This window comes from Amia ocellicauda, chromosome 4, assembly GCF_036373705.1.
Source record: "Amia ocellicauda isolate fAmiCal2 chromosome 4, fAmiCal2.hap1, whole genome shotgun sequence".
Lineage (NCBI taxonomy): Eukaryota > Metazoa > Chordata > Actinopteri > Amiiformes > Amiidae > Amia > Amia ocellicauda.
Window position 1 is genome coordinate 22,010,304 of NC_089853.1, and position 21,113 is coordinate 22,031,416.

The window sequence follows — 21,113 nt, forward strand, 5'->3', positions numbered from 1 at the left end:
AATATTCCAGTACAATCTTATTGATAATAACCTTGCTTATATTGGCATGAAACACCAAAACGTGTGTGGTGAGGTAATTTTGTAATAACTTCACATACATGAATTGTATACATTAGATATTAATAGTAGGAACCTGTACCAAACCCTGACAGATGACCCTCAGTACACGACTTCCTCTAATGAATGCAGAGAATATTGTTGTAGAATAGTCTGAGTTATTAAATATAAAAAAACTTCGGGCATGTGAATGAGAGCATGTTTTGCAAAGTGCTTGATATCTTTTGTCAGATTTCTGTGTGGTACTCTTCTACTCAAACAAAATGTCAACTGGTTCTCTCGTTAAGAGACCTAATCAAAGTAACAGAAATAGGTCATTTTTTTAAGAGTGATTTTATCATCAGCCTACAGTTCAAGTATACAGGCTAGTCCTCCCCTGTCAGGGGTGATTGCGCTGTTAAGAACTGACTCCTGGCAAAGTAATCACTTTCATTCAGATCCCAGCATCTCAGAGGGGATTCCAGTCAGTTTAAGGTTTGTATTTTTTCTAAGGGAGATATTAATTAATCTTATAGCAGAGTGAAAACTTTGTAAACATCCTGTCTAATATGTGCAAAATATTTGATGATCTTCAGTGTTTAAACCTTTATCTATTAAATAACATTATGTAGATTTCATTGACCGTTATGGTCGTTTGTGTGACACACGTTTTAAGTCACATAGTTACACAGATGTATTCTTCTCAGGGGGTACAATTTTGGCAGCTATTTAGATAATTGGAAGTGATGCACCATCTGTTTGATCGATTAAAACCACTTGACTTTTGAAGATTTCATTCATTAACAGATCATCAAGTCAAGTGCAGAAGTGAATTCCAAAATCATGAGGATTCTGACTGGGGAAAAAGAACATTATCATTATTATTAATATCATTATTATTTTGGTTAATTTATTCAATACTAAATTAAACCAGCAATGTGTTTTAAGTCATTATTAGTGTAGTGGTAGTAGTGGTTTAGATTCCTCTTCTTCGTACAGAGTGCTGAATTTGTGTTTTTGCTATTACTTTATCGTGGACTGTCGAGAGCTCACACAAATGGACACACTATTGTGTTATTGTCTATGACTTTGATAAGAAAGTTTAATACATTCACAAGAGCTTAACTCTGTTCTCATACTTCACCTCTTAATTTTCCATTTCTTATCTTTCTCATCTGTCTAGACAATGGGCTGAAATGAAGATCCACCATGTCTGGAAGTCAAGGTGAAATAAACAGTAGAACATTTAGTCTAAAGTTTTTTTTTTCAATATTCCAGGGCATAACCTAGTAGTAAATTGTATATGGAACTCATAAATATAGTCCCAGTTAGGTTTCACAGGTGAAAAGTCAGTGTGAAAATAATGAGATTCATTAGAATTTGTACTTTTCTTATACTCTAACGTTTTACATTATTCTCCTGTGAAAACTAACATTATGAAAATGTATTTCAAGCAATTGATATTGAATTGAATTCTTGAATTCTCAATTTGACTCCTGAGACAAAGAATGAAAGTAGTAGTGACAACCGATTCCTCTCTGCAATGATTCTTTTAAACTGTCACTGAATAGTAAAATTACAATATAGAAAGCTGATGTGTGTGTTTTCCCATCTATTGTCTGTACACTTTTTCAACACGATCACTGAAAGCATTTCAGACTCACTGGAAGCACTTCGGTGCATAGGTTTCAGTGTATAGGTTTAAGTCATTGTTCAAGAAACAGCAGGAAGCTTGCCCCAGGACCCCTTTCCCTCCTAACTTCTTCCACATCATTAACTTTTCTATGAATGTCAATTATGTCAAAAACTGCCCACAGCTATAGTCACAGTCACAGTGCAAAAATGGGCACTACTGCATATAAATCAGGTGCCCAAACAGGCTTCAAGTTCTTTCCAGTGCTCTGGGATTGCGCAACATTGATACTGTGTCCGTTTGGGGAGCACAGCGGCTCTATTCTTTGAGCTTGCTTCCAACTGTCTGTGAAAGTTTGCACCAAGTATTTTCTCTTTTACAATTGATGTATTTATCTGCATTCACTGGCAGCCAGATTTCAATTGAAGACCAGCTGGAAAATGAAGCCGAGCAGCTCTAGCTTTTCCTGGAAGTCCCGCGTGCTCCTCTGTGGACTGTGTGTGCTCACAGTGCTGAACTGCGCCGGGCTGCTTTTCCTCATTTTACAGCATGGCCATCTGTCAACCCAGCTCTCTGACCTGGAAGGGCGGCTGGAGGATTTCTCCAAGAGCTCGGTGGTGGAGTTCCTCTCGGAGGTGACCCGGGAGCAGGCAGAGGAGCCGGGTCAGTACCAGTACTCGCGAAACAAGAGGAGCGAGGCACGCATCAGGGAGGACAAGGAGGACATGCTCATGATGATGACCTACTCCATGGTCCCAGTATGTCTCTCTTATACATAATATGTCATATTTGGACTAATAATGTATATGCTGGTCTGTTTATATATATATATATATATATATATATATATATATATATATATATATATATATATATATAAACAGACCAACATATACATTTTGCCAGCCTTAAAAAAATATTTAAATATTGTCATTACTGAAAATATATACCTGGCTACATCTTTCCATTTGTCAGTGTATCTCTGTTTATTTATGCTGAATAGGCTTAACAGATCCATGCAGTTTTGGTAGAATGAAAATGGTAATCAGGTTTTTGTCTATGCTTTGCCTGTCTTCACATTTCAATCTTTTTAACTACAGGACATGATTTTCCATTTGTACATTTTTTAAGTTCATACACTATTATACATGCCTTCCTTCATAAGTGATTTATACATCTTTTTGATGTAAATGTCATGTAACCAAATTCTGCAGTATCTTTTAAAGAAAAACTTTTACAACAGAGATCATCATTGTTGTCAGTGCTGCTGAAAAGAGAGAGCCTGTCTCTACAGTACAGACTTATAGCCCAATATAGAGAGCTGGATGCAGGGCCAAACTAAATAATCTCAATAAGTGGTAGATATTTCAGTTCTACAGAAAAGGATAGTGTTCTGTGTGTGTTGGTTGTGTCAGTCTTCTGCTAAAAGACTCCAACACAAATGCCAAACGGTATACAGTGATTTCTCTTTGGCTTCCACACGGACGCAATTATTCCAGAGACATTATTGCATGCCAACTGTTAACAAATATAACTGTCTTCGTGCAAACACAGAAATCCACAGGCAGAATAACAACAGGCCGAGTTCCAAAACCAACTGGAAAAGAAGAAGATTGTTACGGAAACTTAGACTTTCAAACACTTTCCATCAGTGTTAAATTTCTCTGGCATGTGAAGATTCAATAATGTACATCAACTGGTTGTGGTTTCTGTAACACAACTCGATGTGTATTTATTCATGCTTAAAGCCCACCATGGTGGGGCAAATCTTGTGAGGAAATGTCTAGTAATTAAGACAGAATAGGACACAATGCTTGCAAATTTCATTAGGGAACAATAACTGTGTGCAACTTCACATGGGAATGAAGGCTTGTTTTTTGTTCCCCAGAACTGAAAGTCTTGATAAATGAACTGGGGTTAATGTTGTTGTTGGATGTTTTTTGGGGGGAGGGGTTACGGTTACTTAAGGACATGAAGCTCATCCATGTTATTGTACTGGTGGTACAATGGTGGTGTAATGGTGAAATACATTTTAATACATATATTATATTCCACTGACAAACTTAAAATCATAATTTCTCTTTCCAAAAGTACAGGGTACTTGGTTATGATGGTTTAGGAACGTCATTTCACAGTTTGGGCAAGTAAAGGGAACGTTTTAAGACAAAACTACATGAATAAAAGGGTGATTTGAATTGCTCTCCATTTCTGTCTTCTGTCCAATGTACATCTCTCTAGAGTTTGATTGCCTCCACCCTGACACCTGCAGTTCATTAAACGTACTTCTATTTCTGTTAATTTAGATCATTTCAGCTTTTTTTTTTTTAACCATATTTAAAACAAATGTATTCACTGTCAATTTATGCTTCTTGCAGGTCAGAGTCTTGGTGGATCTCTGTAACAGCACAAAAGGAATTTGTTTAACAGGTATGGTTTTTTTTTTTGCAATATGGAAATTAATGAGCTAAATGAAGCAAAATGTCAAATGAATGCTACAAACACACATCCAATGCATTACAAGGAACTGAATGTTCGAAGGCAAGAAATAAAAAGGATTTTGTTTTTTTAGTTCTTAATATCAATCATAATATATTAAGAGACAGAAACAGAGATGGATAAAGGAAAAAAGTAAGTAAGTAAGTTTAAACATTACTGTATGGTATAATTAATTAATACAATTAATATTTTCTTCCTTGTCAGGACCTCCAGGACCCCCTGGTAAGAAACAGCCAATTATAATTCTGTATTTCATCAGGTGAACTTTAACATTATTGTAAAGAGCAAGAAAACTTTCAAATTCAATTCAATGGATGCAATTTCAATATTTACTTTAATTGCCTGATTACAAACATTTGACAAATTGTACATTTGTATTGAGTCCTGTAATGGCTAACTAAGTATATTTATGAGATGAAAATGCTCAAACGTGTTACCACAGCTGTACATTCTGGTTTGTGTGTTAAAGGCCCCCCTGGTCTTGATGGTATGCCAGGCTACAATGGCACAGATGGGTTGCCAGGACTGAAAGGAGACCAAGGAGAGATTGGAAAACGTGGGAAAAGAGGTAAGGGGCTGCTGTGAAATTTAGCCCTTTGAAAAACACAGAATTGGGGCATTACCACAAAGGTACTATTGGCATGAAAGCACGTGGTTTATCTCATATTGGGAACCTTGCTGACAATGTCTTGTATTACTTGGCGTTATATATAAAGACAATTTTATTTTGTAGTCGCACTCTCACTTATTCAGTATTTAGACCAGCTTTGCGTAATAATATATATATATATATATATATATATATACACATACATACATACATACATACATACACACACACACACTACTGGTGAAAAGTTTTACAGATCACTCAGTTTCGATCAGATTTCTTTGCAAATAGGCTTGTTTTGTTCAGAACAACCTATCAATCAATCCATTTGTTTCTTTTGATCAGTAGACTGTCTGGGTCCAGAATATGTAATAATTGTCAATATTTTTTTAGTTTTTGTATTCCTGCTCAGACCAAGTATCCCCCCAGCCCCCCATTTCAGGTGTGTGGGGGGAAGGGGGGGGGCATAAATGCGGGGGGGGGGGGGTATAAAACATTTTTTTCACATCAGAGAATGCTTCACATCATTAGAAATGGGATACCAAACACTTGGCAAACAACACAACAGTGAAGAGTACACATGGGATTAAAGAGAAGCACATGGATTTGGTGATTTGGTACCAGAGGGGTTTGTCAGCTTAAAGGGTTACATTTTGTTAAACAAAATGATTCCATGATTTCTTTTTTATCTCCAAATATTTAATTGTTCTATGGTTTAATTTCAGAGTACATAAAGACATTAAACTGCGTACATTTCAATAAAAACTGGAAAAATGTAGGTGTTCTAAAAGTTTTGACTGGTAGTGTATATACACATACACACATATATTCACTTGCTAAGAGGGTGGTGTTCACTAGATAATACACCATATTCCCCAAGTGGCTCAGCTGAAAGGAAAAGCAGAATATTCCAGAAACATGTCCCTGATGAGCCGACAGCAGAAGATTTAGCAGAATCTTACCTAATATATATATATATATATATATATATATATATATATATATATAGTGCAGAACAATATTTAATTACCAGAATGGAGCATGAAAACAACATATTCCCTGAAGAAGGTGAAGTTCCCTACATTTTTTCATTCAAATTTTAAATATTTTACATTTTATTTTACTTTATGCCTTTAATCCGAGTACATTTATTTGTAATGCTGTTGGGCCTCGACTCACAATCTTAGCAATATGATTAGATGATTCACCCATTTTCCCCAGCTTTGTGGTTACGCATTTTATCAAACATGGGCACCACAGTCCTTTTCAACTTTCGTTTTTTATTTACCGGACATGAAAAGTGTGAAGATCCAAGTTTTCCTGTCAAACAAAATGTTATTCATTGCTGTGATTTCAGCTGGCTGAATGTGCTGACATTTCTCAGTGAAAAACCTCAATGAGTATTGTAACGCAATTTCCCGGCCCACTTAAGTTCTTCAGAGATTAATCACATGAAACAGGCCAGCATGCAGGACCAATGAATGTAAAGGGCATAAACGTAGAGCTTTGTTAAAAACGCAAAATTCCAGAACTTCCTTAAAAAAGATGGAAAGACCAATATTCAATGGGAAATTCTCTTTCTGAAGCTCTCACACTCCTGTCTAGGCAGAAGATGAAAATACAATAAAACGCTTCCTTTTCTTCCTTAACATGCACTGTCTTAAAACCTAAAACACTTTGACACAATTTACTGTTGGCACAACAAAGCCTAGAAGAGCTATTTTACCACTGGTGTAAAATGTCCAATGTGCTCAATCCTGAAGTATTATCTTGGGCCACAGCGTTCCAGACAAAACTGAAATATTAAAAGTGGCATTAAAACAAGTTTAAATGGACTATAGCTTACTTACTGAAACATCAAACATGCTGAGCAGCTTTATACTTGCTTTATCTTTTCCTTTATATTCCAGGTGAAAAAGGAGATCCAGGAGAGAAGGGAGACATTGGTGATCCTGGGCCACAGGGAGAAAAGGGGGAAACTTCCAATGATGTCATTTCAGAGGGTAAAGCCACAAAGCCTCATAATGCATGTCACAGTCTTGGCAGATTTCCATTTATTTATTCATACTTTTAATGCTGAAAACATATTTCCCCCTTTAACACCAGACAGTTTATGCTAGAATGGAATTAGGCACTAAATGCTTCCTGGGAATCCCTCTCTGAAGATATAGGTGGTTCTGCTTACCCTTTGCCGGTCGGTTGTTGTCTTATGTCGGCAGGTCCTCCTGGTCCTCCTGGCCCTGAGGGTCCCCCAGGCCTCCCTGGCCCAGTTGGCCCCCCTGGTCCTGCAGGGCTCCCGGGACCACCTGGACCGCTGGCAAACAGGAGCCGCAGAGCAAGGGCTGAGAAGGCCATCAGTAAGTGTGTGTGGACTGTTGTACTAGGGGACCCACCTAACATAACTTTAGTGAGCATTTGAGATTGAAATGTACTGCAAACATGTTTCAGTTAATCTTCCATTTACATGTAATTTATATTAAAAAATATATATGTCAGAGGTTTGTTCTTTTGGACAATGTACATCATTGCACAAAAACATGTGTAAATCATGTAATACACTGCATATTTTAATGCACAGTAGTGAATGATGTTACTGAATATTGCTGGAGTATAATATGTTGAAAATGTGGTTTTATTAAAAAGGTTTGATATACAATATTTAAAAATGCACAATTCAGTGATCTCTAAATAAATTAAATAAAATGCATCTCGACTGCCATGTGTTCTAAAAAGATCTGTATTCTGTTTTGGCCAGAGTTGTCCCAGACTGTCCCAAATGATGATACATTAGCTGGGAAGGTTGCTGAAAAAGTGACAGAAGTGCCATTAAAGAAAAACGGTATGCATTTACATTTTTCAAATAGATTGCATTTCTTGTGTTTTTTATTATTCTCTAATGGTATTAAAATATCTACACAATTTTGTTTCTGGTCTCACAGAATGCATTATTAAATCAGTATGCTCTCCTACAAATATAACGAAAACCTTAAGCACTTTTGGGACTTGGATGCAAGATACTGCGCTGGAAAATGATGAGCGGTTTTGGGTTGCGGAGCATTTTTCAGGTAATTTTGGTCATACATATTTAGATCTACACAGACCACATATACTATATTTAAATGGATGTTAGATGTATTAAGGTTGTACATTAAAGACAATGTCTCAACAGACATTTATCAACAGAAAATAGTTTTATTTATTTTTGTATTCATCTATCTGCTTCCAGGTCGTTTTGTGAAGGAATATAAGAACATGGCCCAATTCCACAATAACAGTGGGAGGATAATGGATATAAAGAAATTTTTCCAGGGCTGTGGTCACACTGTACATAATGGATGCATCTACTATCACGTTGCTGGAACTAACAAGATCGCAAAGTAAATATATATATATATATATATATATATATATATATTTTTTTTTTAGGTCAAATCTTTTTATTTTACCCATTTCTCTTTTCAAAATTTTTCTAAAATATTTGTGTATTTTTCTTTTTGCAGGTATGAACTCAGTACCAAAGGGATTAACATTGTGGAGATTGAGAATGCCCTACATCACAATCTCACCTATCTCTTCCACAACTCGAAGACCTATTTCAAGATCGCAGCAGATGAAAATGCACTTTGGATCATCTTTGCTTCGAGTATTGATGAGAATGTTATGGTAGCTCAACTGGATGAGAAAACGTTTTTTGTCATGCACTACATTAACACCACTTACCCAAGATCAAAAGCCGGCAATGCCTTCATAGCGTGTGGAGTCCTTTATGTCACTGATACTAAAGACATCAAAGTTACTTACGCCTTTGATTTGCTGAAAGGGAAACCTGTGAACGTCAGTTTTGATTTAAGGTCTACACATGGTGGCGTTTTGGCCATGCTATCATACAATCCCAGAAACCAACATTTGTATTCTTGGGAAAACAGCTATGTCAGAGTATATGACATTCATTTTTTATAAAATGAATGAGCATGGTGGTATCATGGGAGTTTCAATACACTGAGATTTTATATATATTTTTTTTTCCTTTCGTACAAAAAATGTAATACTTTTTTTTTTTTTTTTTTAAGGTTGTAGCAGGCTATATATTCTTTATTTTGTAACTGATTGTGAGATGTACAAATGGATCACTTTTCAATCTATACATACAAACTTATTGTCGGAATTCAAGTTGAAAGGGGATAGCCTAATTGCATAATTGATCTGAAATGAGTTTAATTTCAAAAATGAATTTAAGCCCTAAAGTTTATTTTATTTTATATATATTTAATACATTTTGTCCTATTGCTTTGACTTTCATTATTTGACATGATTTCTATGTTGTTCTCTTGAGACAACCATACTAAAGACAAGATCATTTGAGAAACGCTACCTTACATCGAGGAGGTGAATTCGGATCTATGCCGATTTGGTCACTAGATAAATAAACCACTTTTTATTCTTACTTTCCAACACTTGTTCTAATTGATCTTCTTGTGAGAAATACAGAATCTCTAAAGAGTTGTATTATAGACCCAATGGATGATGTCTATATTCTTAAACTTAAAGTAAGTCCGCCAGCATCTTCTCTAGTATATTTATGAATAAAACAAATCAACAAAGCAGTGTTCTCATGAAATAAAAATAATTTATTTAACTTACAATTGTAAAACTTGGACGATGACAGAACCACCCAGTCTTGCACAGAGCACTCATACTCTGTAGCGTGAATTTCATTGTTTTCCCTCATGAACAGAGCATTAAATGCTAAAGGTAAATACACAGCACAGACATTAAGTAAAAGGAGGTCAATTGGTTTAACAGTTAACACGTAGACATGGTACTCCGTAGTTCTGATAGAAACACAAATCTGCTTAATGAATACCATACATTTAACCAAAGTACAACTAATTTGTTACAAACAGAATAAATAACAAAGAAAAGCTGAAATGTTTGTACAAGCTGTTGTGGTCATTTATTTATATATATATTAAAACTATTTCAAACTATTTACTACATGGCCAAGTACAGCCAGACATTCATTTGTAAATGTAACAGTTTCTTCCTTCATAGTATTTTGTATCTTTAAATAAATGTCTTGTAGTGCCCCAAGGTTTCAGTGCAAAGGTTCCTTCTTTTCATGGATAAATCATTAAAAAATTACACTAGTGTTGTCCTTCGTCCATGTTTGCTATATAATACCCCTTACATTCCTAATGTAAAGGCAATACTTTAAATAAAAATAAAAGTCTGCAAAACAAACAAACAAAAACAAAAAAACTAAACATTTGTGCAAACCAAAAAATAAAAAAATAAAAATAAAAAATAAAATAAAATCCTGTGTTTCTGGTTAAAATCAACATTTTCATGTGTTATCAATGAAAATGTTAACCGATGAAACATAAATTACATTTACAGTACGTCACATTTTCCAATTTAGATTTTTGCAGACTTGCACTGACCTTAAATATGCATTTCATAACAGCATTTATGATTGCATGTACAAACACAGCGTTTATCCTTTCACCTTCCCCTGAACAGTTACGAATGGAGCTAGGAGTTGTTTAATATATGGAGTAAGCAGCAGAAACAAAACGCAGATCCAACAAATCAAATCACACTGGAAACCACTAACTGACTTAATACAGGGCCACAGTGCTTGTAGTAGGTTTTTTGTTTTTTTTTCAGCTGTGGGCACGAAATGACAACAGATGCACACTTTTAAAATTCTGCATTGAGTACTTTTACAGAGCACTACCAATAACCTGTGATTGCACCGCTTTAACATTACAGTACATGCATAGCTTCCCTAGGAATACACTCTATAAGAGATTCTGGAACATATTTTGCTTTTTTTTGTTTGATGTTTTAACTGGAAAAACTCATAATACGTTGCTTCTCTTTTCAGGCTTTGGGAAAATATTTACTGTAAGCTTTTTTTTTTCTTAATATATCCTCAGCGAAGGAACTTTTGTTTTATTGTGTTAATATCTTACAATTTATAAAATATCAAATATACTTGCAGGTATATTGTAACGGTCAGGCAAAACTCGCATTTTAAGGGTACCATCTGCTCCACAGGTAAAGATGCGATTTCCAGGACAGGTCTCGATCTGCATGACTCCTGCGCCGATGTTTCTGAATATGGACTGTTTCGCATGCTCAGTTGTAAACGAGTGAATCAGTCCATGACCTGTTAATTTCCACACCTGCACAGAAAGCAAGGTAAATGTCAGAAACTGTAATCTATATACATATATAAATATATACATATGTTGAAACAAGCACATTTTACATAATCATCGATGCACATAAAATAAGAAAATCATTTTTCCGGACGCTGAACTGTTAAAACACATCACTTCAGACTGTAAGTTAATGCTTAGAAAAGTTACTAAGGTGAGGCCATTTTGATGTGGTACACAAATTATGTTCCGCTTTTTAAACCCACACATTTAATCTCATCAGGTAGTTTATACAGGACATCTTAATAATAATTAAAATGCACTGAACTTTTAACCGCTATGAATAATTATTACAAGGACAGAACTGTTACCTTCATGTTTCCTTCAGCTGAGCCAGTAATAAAGAAATCTTCGGTAGAGTCCATTGCCAGGGCTTTTATAGCGGAGTCATGTGCCTGGAAAGTGTGAAGCAGCTGTCTTTGTCTAATGTCAAAAATGCAGATGAAGCCTTTCCTCCCTCCAGAAATAATGAGCTGCTGTTTAGGAGCATACTGAAGTACCGTGGCCCCATTGTCATGGCACGGGAAAGCTGGCGAGACAAATAAAACCCATCAGGCACCATAGCAGAGTCCTCATCCACAGGATCTTGAGCCTCTACTCAGGTCTTCACATGCGATACAAAAAGGCCTTGAGTTGGCAAATGCCAGGAGCATGTTTATTTAAGTATCAGTTCAGATTTAAAAGCATACATGAAGGAGAAATGGTACAATTAGAGAGTTGTCAATTTGGTTGATGTTATAAAGTTATAAAGTTTTCCACATAAGTCTGTGATGGGGAAGGGAACAGGGGCGGGACGGAACGGAACGGAACAGTAACAAGGTGACACAGGAAATGAATTCCCATTTCAATTCTGAACAATAACTTATGTTTTAGCAAATTATCTTACCGTGGACCAGGCTATTATTGGACGAAATCAGAGTGTCCCATAAACACACATTTCTGCAGAAAAAACAAAACAATAAATATTCTAAATAAAATAGAATAAAAAGATCAAACCCAGTAGAACTTAATCTCAGATTAAGTACAGTACACAGAATTTCAAACTTTCAAAGACTACACAACAGAATTATCAGAAATGACACCAATGTTTGATTGGTTTACTGATCATTTAAAGCATAATTTAATCATCAATTCTACACTTTTTCTTTTTTTAAATATATAATTCTTTGTTTGGTTCCCACATTGCTAAAAGGTTTTGGTCATATTTACCTGTTGTCATTAGATTGCCCTGCTGTGGCTATGAGACTTGAAGATGTTATGAATGCAAAATCGCCAGTGGCCTTTGTGTGACATTGCCAGCTCTATAAAAGAAAGACCGTTAGGTGTTGGTTACAGTACAGCATTTGTGTCAGCTTCCAAAATTAATTAAAATACAAAAAGAAAGCTGAAAAGTGCACAAAAAGAGCATGGTGCTCATTCTGAATACATTACTGAGCAAATGGATTCGATTAAACATACTTCAATAACTCTGTTAGAAACTCGTCTACAATTACAGAGATTCTTGATTAAAATGTTATTTTCATCTTTTTTTTTTGTTCCTTTCAACTTACCAAATAAGGTTTAGGATTAGATGCCGATTGGTTAACTTGCCAAAGGCTTAAAAACCCTTCTCCATCTGCAACCCCACACTGCAGAAAAACAAATCGATGCATTTCATTACATTGCTGACACTAAAAGACACAAAGGCTTAAACCTACAGAAATAAAAACGGAATGCACACCAGGATACTGTGTGACAGGGACAACTCTGTGCATGTTCTCCAAAGTTTGAGACAGCATGTCTATACTTTATTCTGAAATAATAGCTTAGGTAGCACTGAGCTGGTTAACTGGATGTCATGAGAAAAGGGGGGGGCACTTACAAAAAAAAGCTGTAACACTAGCTTTTTTGATTTTCACCACGCATCAAATAAAACTGCATTTCAAAGGCTGGTATAGCACATACAGGAAGGGCCAATTTCTGGACTAATTCTAAGTAGCAGAGGCGTAAGAGTCAAATGTAAATGACTTCACTTCACGCACAGATGGCAAAATGATCTAAATCCCTCGTAGACTACACGTTTCCTGCTCAAATCATTCAGATGGGCCTGTACATGTGCTTTCTTGAGCAGGGGGACCTTGCGGGCGCTGCAGGATTTCAGTCCTTCACGGCGTAGTGTGTTACCAATTGTTTTCTTGGTGACTATGGTCTCAGCTGCCATGAGATAATTAACAAGATCCTCCCGTGTAGTTCTGGGCTGATTCCTCACCGTTCTCATGATCATTGAAACTCCACGAGGTGAGATCTTGCATGGAGCCCCAGACCGAGGGAGACTGACAGTTATTTTGTGTTTCTTCCATTTAATAATAATCGCACCAACTGTTGTCACCTTCTCACCAAGCTGCTTGGCGATGGTCTTGTAGCCCATTTCAGCCTTGTGTAGGTCTACAATCTTGTCCCTGACATCCTTGGACAGCTCTTTGGTCTTGGCCATGGTGGAGCGTTTGGAATCTGATTGATTGATTGCTTCTGTGGACAGGTGTCTTTTATACAGGTAACGAGCTGAGATTAGGAGCACTCCCTTTAAGAGAGTGCTCCTAATCTCAGCTCGTTACCTGTATAAAAGACACCTGGGAGCCAGAAATCTTGCTGATTGATAGGGGATCAAATACTTATTTCCCTCATTAACATGCAAATCAATTTATAACTTTTCTGAAATGTGTTTTTCTGGATTTTGTTGTTGTTATTCTATCTCTCACTGTTAAAATACACCTACCATTAAAATTATAGACTGATCATTTCTTTGTCAGTGGGCAAACATACAAAATCATCAGGGGATCAAATACTTTTTTCCCTCACTGTATATAAAAATCACGGACTACATTCAGACCTTGTTTCCTTGCGAGTTGAAGTACAGTCTAGTAACCCTTGCATTGCCAGCTTGACGAAAACATATCAGTTGTTGAGGTCGACTCCATTCAAACATCCGTACACTCCCGTCCTGGGCTCCAGTTAAATCTAATAGAAATTGTGGGGTGGGGAGCAAACACTGTTATATAGCTATATGAAATACACTGTTCATACATTTGTTTAAAGATTTTGGTGTAAGAACATGTGTAAGAACAAGAAGTTTATAGATAACAGATTAAACAAACCTTAGCATAAAAGCTGTACTAAAAACAATATAAGCACAGTCCTTTAAATACTTACAGTACTGGTAAACTGGATGTGATGTCATTCTTTTAACATTATTCAGGTTCCTTTTCATAATCTGCAATCATTGTCAATTAAAAAACAAACAAAAAAAAACCGTTACATTCCAGTATGAGAGATTATTAATTTGTAAATTAGGAAAGTAAAAATTTGTTTATTTAGACAATCACATGCACATTCAGAAATGATACAATACCACGTACCAGAGTATCATACCTGGAGATGACTTGTTACTTGATATTGCTGCTACATTTAAAAAATATCCTATCTTTAATTTAAAGTTAAGGACTATTTCAATAACAGAGAAAAATACTCTTGTTTAAGAGTCTTGTTATTTAGATAATGAAAAGAACCAAAACATTTGGAAAATAACTGGAAAATGCATAATAAAACACTAAATTGATGATGCCTGTTAAAAAAAATACATTCATATATAAATGTGTGTTTGAATATCTCCCTAACTATCAACATCACCATGAGCCAATATCGATCCACTGCTGGATAAAGGCCTCCCCAAGATGTTTCCACTATGATATACAATGTACCTCATTGTACATTACAATAGGTGAGATTACGCACCACATTAGCTCCAGTGCTCGTCTGTCCACTGCCAAGCCATGGCATTGAAGCGGAGGCGGGCATCTGAGGGGGCGCAAAGGGAGGGGCACTAGCCTGGGCGATGTTAGTGTGTGAAGAGCGATGGTCAAGATCATCCGAGCTGAGGAAATGCACCCACAAAACACAGGTCAAGAACTGTAACACCTTCAACATCTGTATATCTGTAGGACCTGCATAACAAATTACAGTGCCTATAGGGAGTGTACACCCCCATTCATATTCTTCACATTTGGTTGAATTAAAATGCTTTACATTTGTTGTAGACAAAAAGGTTGGAGACTACCTGCGTGACTCCCGGTCATACTCCTCCCCAATCCAGGTGTAGGGCTGAGCAGCCAGCAGAGCAGAGACGTCCACTTCTTGCACATCATGGGTAGAGGCCAGAACTATTTCATTATTATTTGCCTTAAAACAAAAAATACAACAGCATGGTGGTCATTTTCTTCAGCTATGTTACAGTCGATAACATTGTGTGAGGTTCAGGAAGAAGAAGAAGAAGAAAAAAAAAACTACCTTATTTATAGCAAATGCCATTATAATGTCCGATTCCTTGTGAATAACTTTAGCTTTTCCTCCTGGATAGCCAAGATCTGCCTCCACCTAAAATACAAATTAACATACTGTAATGTCAAATTATATTCACATTCAACCTCTTACTCCAGCACTGCAGTATCTCTACACATTTATGAAATAAGTACTGAAAACCATGCACATTAAGAACCATGTTGTCATCTATTCAGTGGTTTTGGCATTTTCTGGTTGCATTCTCCACACTAGGCTGACCAATCCTTATACTCCTACACAGTACATGACCCATGCTGTGCAGACCTTGGATTAAATGGACGGTCCTGCCTGATGCATTGCAGTTTTTTAAATTGAAGATAAAAGCACTCTCAGTTGGTGAAGATGTGAAATGATATGCATTTGAAACAGTCTGTTAGTATTTGTTAGGTGATTATGTTCTTGAATGCTTTTTTATCATGTTTTTTCTTTTTTTTTTTTTTTATTATTTTCTTGTTGTCACTTGTTTTGGTTTTATCCCCCCGGGTTAATAATCAAGTCAACAAAGCCCAAAGCCACTGAAAGACAGGAAGCTGCTCAAGGCAAGGGTCTCGGCAAAGGGATACTACCTTGTGGGTTCTGCGTTCTCCTGCTACGCAGTTTTGTTTGAGTTGCTCCACATGGTCTTCTACAGACTACACAACATACCACACAGTCACAACACAAAACACATGCACAGAAACAAAACATGAAATGAAAAAATGAAAAGAATTTCCGACAGCAAATAAAGCAGACATATGGGCTATAATTGATCTCCCGCACCATGTTATTTTTTCATAACAATGGTGAGTCTTACCAGATGATTTTGTTCTCCTTCAAGGATCACATGCATGGATTTCCCTTTGACACTTACCTTAAACTAGACTGTTACTGGAGAAGGCACAGAGTGCACCCAACAATGGATTACAGGGGGAATATAATATGCAGTGCCTTGCAAAACTATTCAGAAATTACAAAATGATGCATACACATTTTATATGCTTTTGTACTTAATATCTTATTCAAAACTTGAATTCTCAAACTGAAGACTTTGAAGGGTAAGATAAGTTTCAGTAAATGTCAGCAAGAACTAAAGAGAAAACAAATTAATATGTTCAGTGCATATGTATTCAGTCCCATCAACTCAATATTTGGTGGAAGCACGTTTGGTACACAAACACGTTTTCCTTTAGTATTTGCCTGTAGTTTTTATTTGCCATTTTTCCTTCAATGCCAACAAGCTTTCCAGTGCTCGCCGATGCTACCACCACCATGCTTGACTGTATTGTGAGAGTATACATTTGCAAGGCACTGTATGTATATATGTTCGTACACACACACAATTTGGTATCTCAATTAGTTTTCCAAGAAAAGGGGTATAGCCCTCTCTGTGCCTCTACATCATTTATTCTTAACAGATGATTATTAGGATACTGAAGGTGTCTATACAATCGAATGCTATATGAATTGTGCCGCTTGTATAAAATCAAAAAATGTGAAGGGGGGGTTGCATCTTGGCATTATATGTGTGCTACATGACATATATTCTATTCATGTAGGACTCAATTTAAAGGAATCACTTTCCAAGATGCATAGGAAAGTCAGTTAGAAACCAAACAAAATAGGAGCTACGTCCGCAGCCCATTATTTTGTTATGGAGAGGCGAAGGAGACAGAGACAAAATGGAAGAGCTGCATGCACCGCAGGTTTACCTCACTCTGCTTCCTCTTTTTGGTGAAGATGTAGCGAATCAGCGTGTCCTGAAGCACTTCCTGCTTCACTAGGAAGTGCCAGAGCCGTTTCACGGGAAACGCCAGGTGGTGCTTTGCCCTGGGGAAGCAAAAACAAATGTTTTACATTAAAAGACTTTCCTATAGGGCGCATATATCCAAACCTGGGAACTGTGGAGTATAGATATGGGACATTCTCCCAAAACACATACCACTGAGGGTGAGCACCAACTTGGTAATAGTTAAAAAACACAAACATTAATACAGTGTTAGAATGCATACAAAATGAAGAAATAAATATGATAGTTTCAATAGTGAAATCCTTACCATTTTCATGTAGTTAATAATTTGATCACAAAAAGTTTCATTTGTTTCATGCCATTTTGTCACATGCATTGTAGTCATCACACACACGAGTATACTTTTCAACTAAAATGGCTCAGAATTATTGTCTGCCTTACTTATTCATTATAAGCATAATTTAGACTGTTATTGTAACATTCATTAATAACGAAATAAAACGTTTTGATAATTATTTACCATTTTAATTCCCACGTTGAGTTTGAAACTCCTATTTTTTTTGCCCAACATAGTATTGAATAGAACTTCAGAGTCAAGATATATTATCAGATGCATATAACCACACAGATATAGGGTGAGTTTCATACAAATTTGGATGAGAATGCATGCAGTGTTATGCAATAATTAAAATTAGTTTATGTGAGCGCGTTGTCCCAAATCACGTTTGATCAATACATGAAAGGGACCTATTTTCTTGCACTCGACATCCAATAAAAGCATTTATAAATAACCTACTGTTTGGCAGAAACAATGTAGATGGGTTACTATGTGTAAGGAGTGGAAAGAGCATACTGAAGCATACCACATAACGCAGATATTGTCACTGCACAAAAAATAAATATACAACATGCAAATTAATTGAAAGATACAAATACCAGTCATATAAAAGATAGGCGCAACACTTAAATCCCCCGGCGGCTGCGCACCTCCACTAACCGCGCCCCATGAGCCGATAATATCGGATATCACAACATCCATCATCGGCGATATTTAATTTTTAATATTGCCAACCCTACTATATAATACTATTTATGCATTGCAAACAGAAGGAAAACCCTTCAGGTTGTCCTGTAGGTCACAAAAAGCATAGCCCACATATTGTATACTCCAATAACCTGCCAGGACTTACTTAAAAGGTGTGTTTTCCGGTTCAAGCATGGCTTTGTGTCTCAGTATGGCAGGTCCTCCTCCAGCACTGATGTCACTGGGATAGGTGTTTATGTAATTGGGTGGAGGACCCTCAAACTTGTTCATCCTTTCCAGCAGAATCTGTTCCCAGTTCTCCAGTGTTTTAATAACCGCATTTCCCAAAGGTGAGGTTACAGGTAAGTCTTTAACCAGGAGAGAAATGGAACAGATGAGTCGAGATTCAAGATTTCAGCACAGAAAACATTCAAAGTAAATGCTGTGGCAAAATACAGTACCTGAGAATTCAATTCCAGTGACGGGAAAGAAGTTCTTGACGTTGTGTAGAGCCAACTTGACCATGACTACACGTATTAGTGTCCAGCTGCGGGAAAGAATAAAGAAAGAAAGAAAGAAAGAAAGAAAGAAATTATATAATCCAGGGATTTTGTATTCAAATTAACCAGATTAGGAAACTAGTTCAATTTGTGCAGAACAAATAGGTAACCAACCTGTACGAGTTAGGATCAGAGTGCTCTGTGATTTGAGTGTTGGAGAGGAATGCTTCATCATCATCCTCATCATCACTTGGAATGCTTTCATCAGAATCGTACAGAGCGCCACTGTCTGACAGGGGGAGGAAGGGCTACGAGAAAGAGCAAGGGACACCTTTGTACTACACTGTTATTCGAACAGGCCTATATTGATATATGACAACAAAAAGCACAGTGATGACATGATCTAATGCAGTTGAAAAACATAAGTTGTAATTCAATTGAAAAATACAAAATATTATGTAATGTATTTATGAATTACGATTGTTGTTGTTATTATTATCAGTAGTAGTAATAATAACAATACTGTTGTGGCATTGGCATTTTACATTACAACAAAAACACAAATCCTACTTTGGCTACAAAATAGTCCCACATGCTGAGCTCTGGGGGGATAAACTTCTCCTTGTATGTAGGCCTTTCCACCGGCACTGGAGGGGGTGTCACAGTCTCCTTCACTGGCCTACCCGGCACCAGCATCCTCATGTTGAACCGCCGGCGATGCTTATCCATCTCCTCAGCTGGAGCAGGAGGAGCTATTAGAGAGAAAATAAATAAACTGTTAAGGGCATAGGAATGCACTGTATATATCAATGTAAAATGAAAAACCCATCTTTGTTCCACAATCACTTCTCATGATCACAACCATTACTGGTATTCCTAATAAGAATTAAGAACTAATTCAATTCTCTTCTGCATCAAACTACAGCACCGAAGGGGACATTTCACACTTTTAACCAAACAAATTGAAGACAAGTCAAGTGATTAATCAAACGGCATATTCTCTCCTCTTTCATGCCTGCATGCCTTCCTGAAACATTGTAAATAGATTTTATTTAATTTTGTATTCAATTAAACTGCTTCGTAACAACAGCACACAAAGCAGTCATTTTTATTAGTCATTAAAATTTCACTGCACAGATTTTCGAGCTGCATGACTACCTTCCTATGCCTTCACAGTAACATCTCCAGTTTACATATTAATTGCTGGTGTGAATGAGAATTCATAAATAAAAAAAAAATGTAACTAGCTACTGAGAAATAAGTGAAGTCTGTTTCACTAGAAATAAAAACATAGACCTTTTGCTTAAATGTGTAAACATCACTGCAAGTGATCAAATTTGTTAATTTATATAATTTGTTGCTATTTAACTAATTTGTATGATTATTTCCAACATGAAAATACAACTCAATAACGTTTTGTCTATGTAGATAAATAAACAGTTGTTTGATTTTTCCTATCTTCGGTTTTCTACAAGGGGCTTTGTACTTCAAGAAAAGGACTAAGACTCTAACAGGTGACTTCTACAATAATTCTAAGATCTAATTCCAAGCAGCCACTGCATATGGAAGGGCACTGCACACATGCAGGGTTACAAACCTTGGGGATTATCCTGGGCCACTATTTCAGGAACCCCTGCGGCTAACAATGGCAATTGAAAATAAAATGAAATACATAAATAGAAAAACACAAACATAACAAGCATTTCATGTCTCACTCCTCTTGAATTAACTTTTCTTGATTGAACATGCATTTGCAAAATCTAATGCGCAAACTTATTGTATAAAGCAAATTGCACACTCAACAGATAATATTTTTCTCATCCAAAATCAGGAACACTCTTATATTTGGCCATGAGATACATGTAAGAAACAAACAGCCTAAATTCTACATTACTTAAAGACAATATTATGTAATATTTCCATCTAAACCTATGCCCTGTAACAAACAGCAGATTCATATGCATTCTCTCCTGTGAACAGAACTGCAAATACCCAGATGTTCATTAAGGAGATGTAAAACTATTTTATACATTTGCATGTATTAAGAATAAATGCACAAACAAAGCATATCTAAGAGGCCAATAAAACTATCAATAAAACCATTCTAGAAAAAATCTGCACTTTTGTTTCTGACGTCCGGGTTGATTACTAGTTCAAGTGCTTGAAAAGAAAAAAAAAAAAAGAAAAAGAAAAAAGGAGGTTCTGGAGGTTTAATTTTTCAACATTGCTAAAGGCCAATGCATTAACATTTAGAGGGAAAATGTAGATAGACTGCTTGGCATTTGTGCATCTGCTTGTACAATATCTTCAATCCCTCTTAAAAACCATTCACAGGATTTGAGAAGTACAGAGAAAACTACCCAAAGAGGCTTTTAAATAGAAGCCTTTTATGTTAATTTAAATTCACATTGCACATGTGAATTAAATAGAATGATTAATTGAAAATCCTATTAAACTGGATAATATTTGAATTAAAATATACCTCTCCCC

General features: G+C 36.3%; 2 protein-coding genes across 3 annotated transcripts in view; one reads left to right on the forward strand and one right to left on the reverse strand.

Annotated features, from left to right (window-relative positions):
- Positions 1 to 1,943: 1,943 nt before the first annotated feature.
- Positions 1,944 to 9,917, forward strand: gldn (gliomedin). Its single transcript, XM_066701390.1, has 10 exons — positions 1,944 to 2,427; positions 4,045 to 4,096; positions 4,370 to 4,387; positions 4,635 to 4,733; positions 6,686 to 6,778; positions 6,995 to 7,132; positions 7,531 to 7,614; positions 7,715 to 7,840; positions 8,002 to 8,152; positions 8,276 to 9,917. The coding sequence occupies exons 1-10, from the start codon at positions 2,110 to 2,112 to the stop codon at positions 8,733 to 8,735; spliced, it is 1,539 nt and encodes a 512-aa protein (XP_066557487.1). The 5' UTR covers positions 1,944 to 2,109; the 3' UTR covers positions 8,736 to 9,917.
- The window catches only part of dmxl2 (Dmx-like 2), a 36,198-nt gene continuing 24,467 nt past the window's right edge, over positions 9,383 to 21,113 (reverse strand). Inside the window, exons 29-44 of one of the 2 annotated variants that reach the window (XM_066701388.1) lie at positions 19,194 to 19,375; positions 18,798 to 18,931; positions 18,585 to 18,670; positions 18,290 to 18,491; positions 17,062 to 17,179; positions 15,940 to 16,005; positions 15,323 to 15,409; positions 15,093 to 15,214; positions 14,771 to 14,909; positions 14,189 to 14,249; positions 13,869 to 13,996; positions 12,550 to 12,627; positions 12,209 to 12,300; positions 11,886 to 11,938; positions 11,311 to 11,528; positions 9,383 to 10,963 (exon numbers count right to left, since the gene is read on the reverse strand). In XM_066701388.1, coding sequence (XP_066557485.1) covers positions 10,754 to 10,963; positions 11,311 to 11,528; positions 11,886 to 11,938; positions 12,209 to 12,300; positions 12,550 to 12,627; positions 13,869 to 13,996; positions 14,189 to 14,249; positions 14,771 to 14,909; positions 15,093 to 15,214; positions 15,323 to 15,409; positions 15,940 to 16,005; positions 17,062 to 17,179; positions 18,290 to 18,491; positions 18,585 to 18,670; positions 18,798 to 18,931; positions 19,194 to 19,375 — 1,976 coding nt within the window. In that variant the 3' untranslated portion in view covers positions 9,383 to 10,753. The remainder of the gene's footprint in view (positions 10,964 to 11,310; positions 11,529 to 11,885; positions 11,939 to 12,208; positions 12,301 to 12,549; positions 12,628 to 13,868; positions 13,997 to 14,188; positions 14,250 to 14,770; positions 14,910 to 15,092; positions 15,215 to 15,322; positions 15,410 to 15,939; positions 16,006 to 17,061; positions 17,180 to 18,289; positions 18,492 to 18,584; positions 18,671 to 18,797; positions 18,932 to 19,193; positions 19,376 to 21,113) is intronic. The other variant, XM_066701389.1, reaches the window with a different exon arrangement.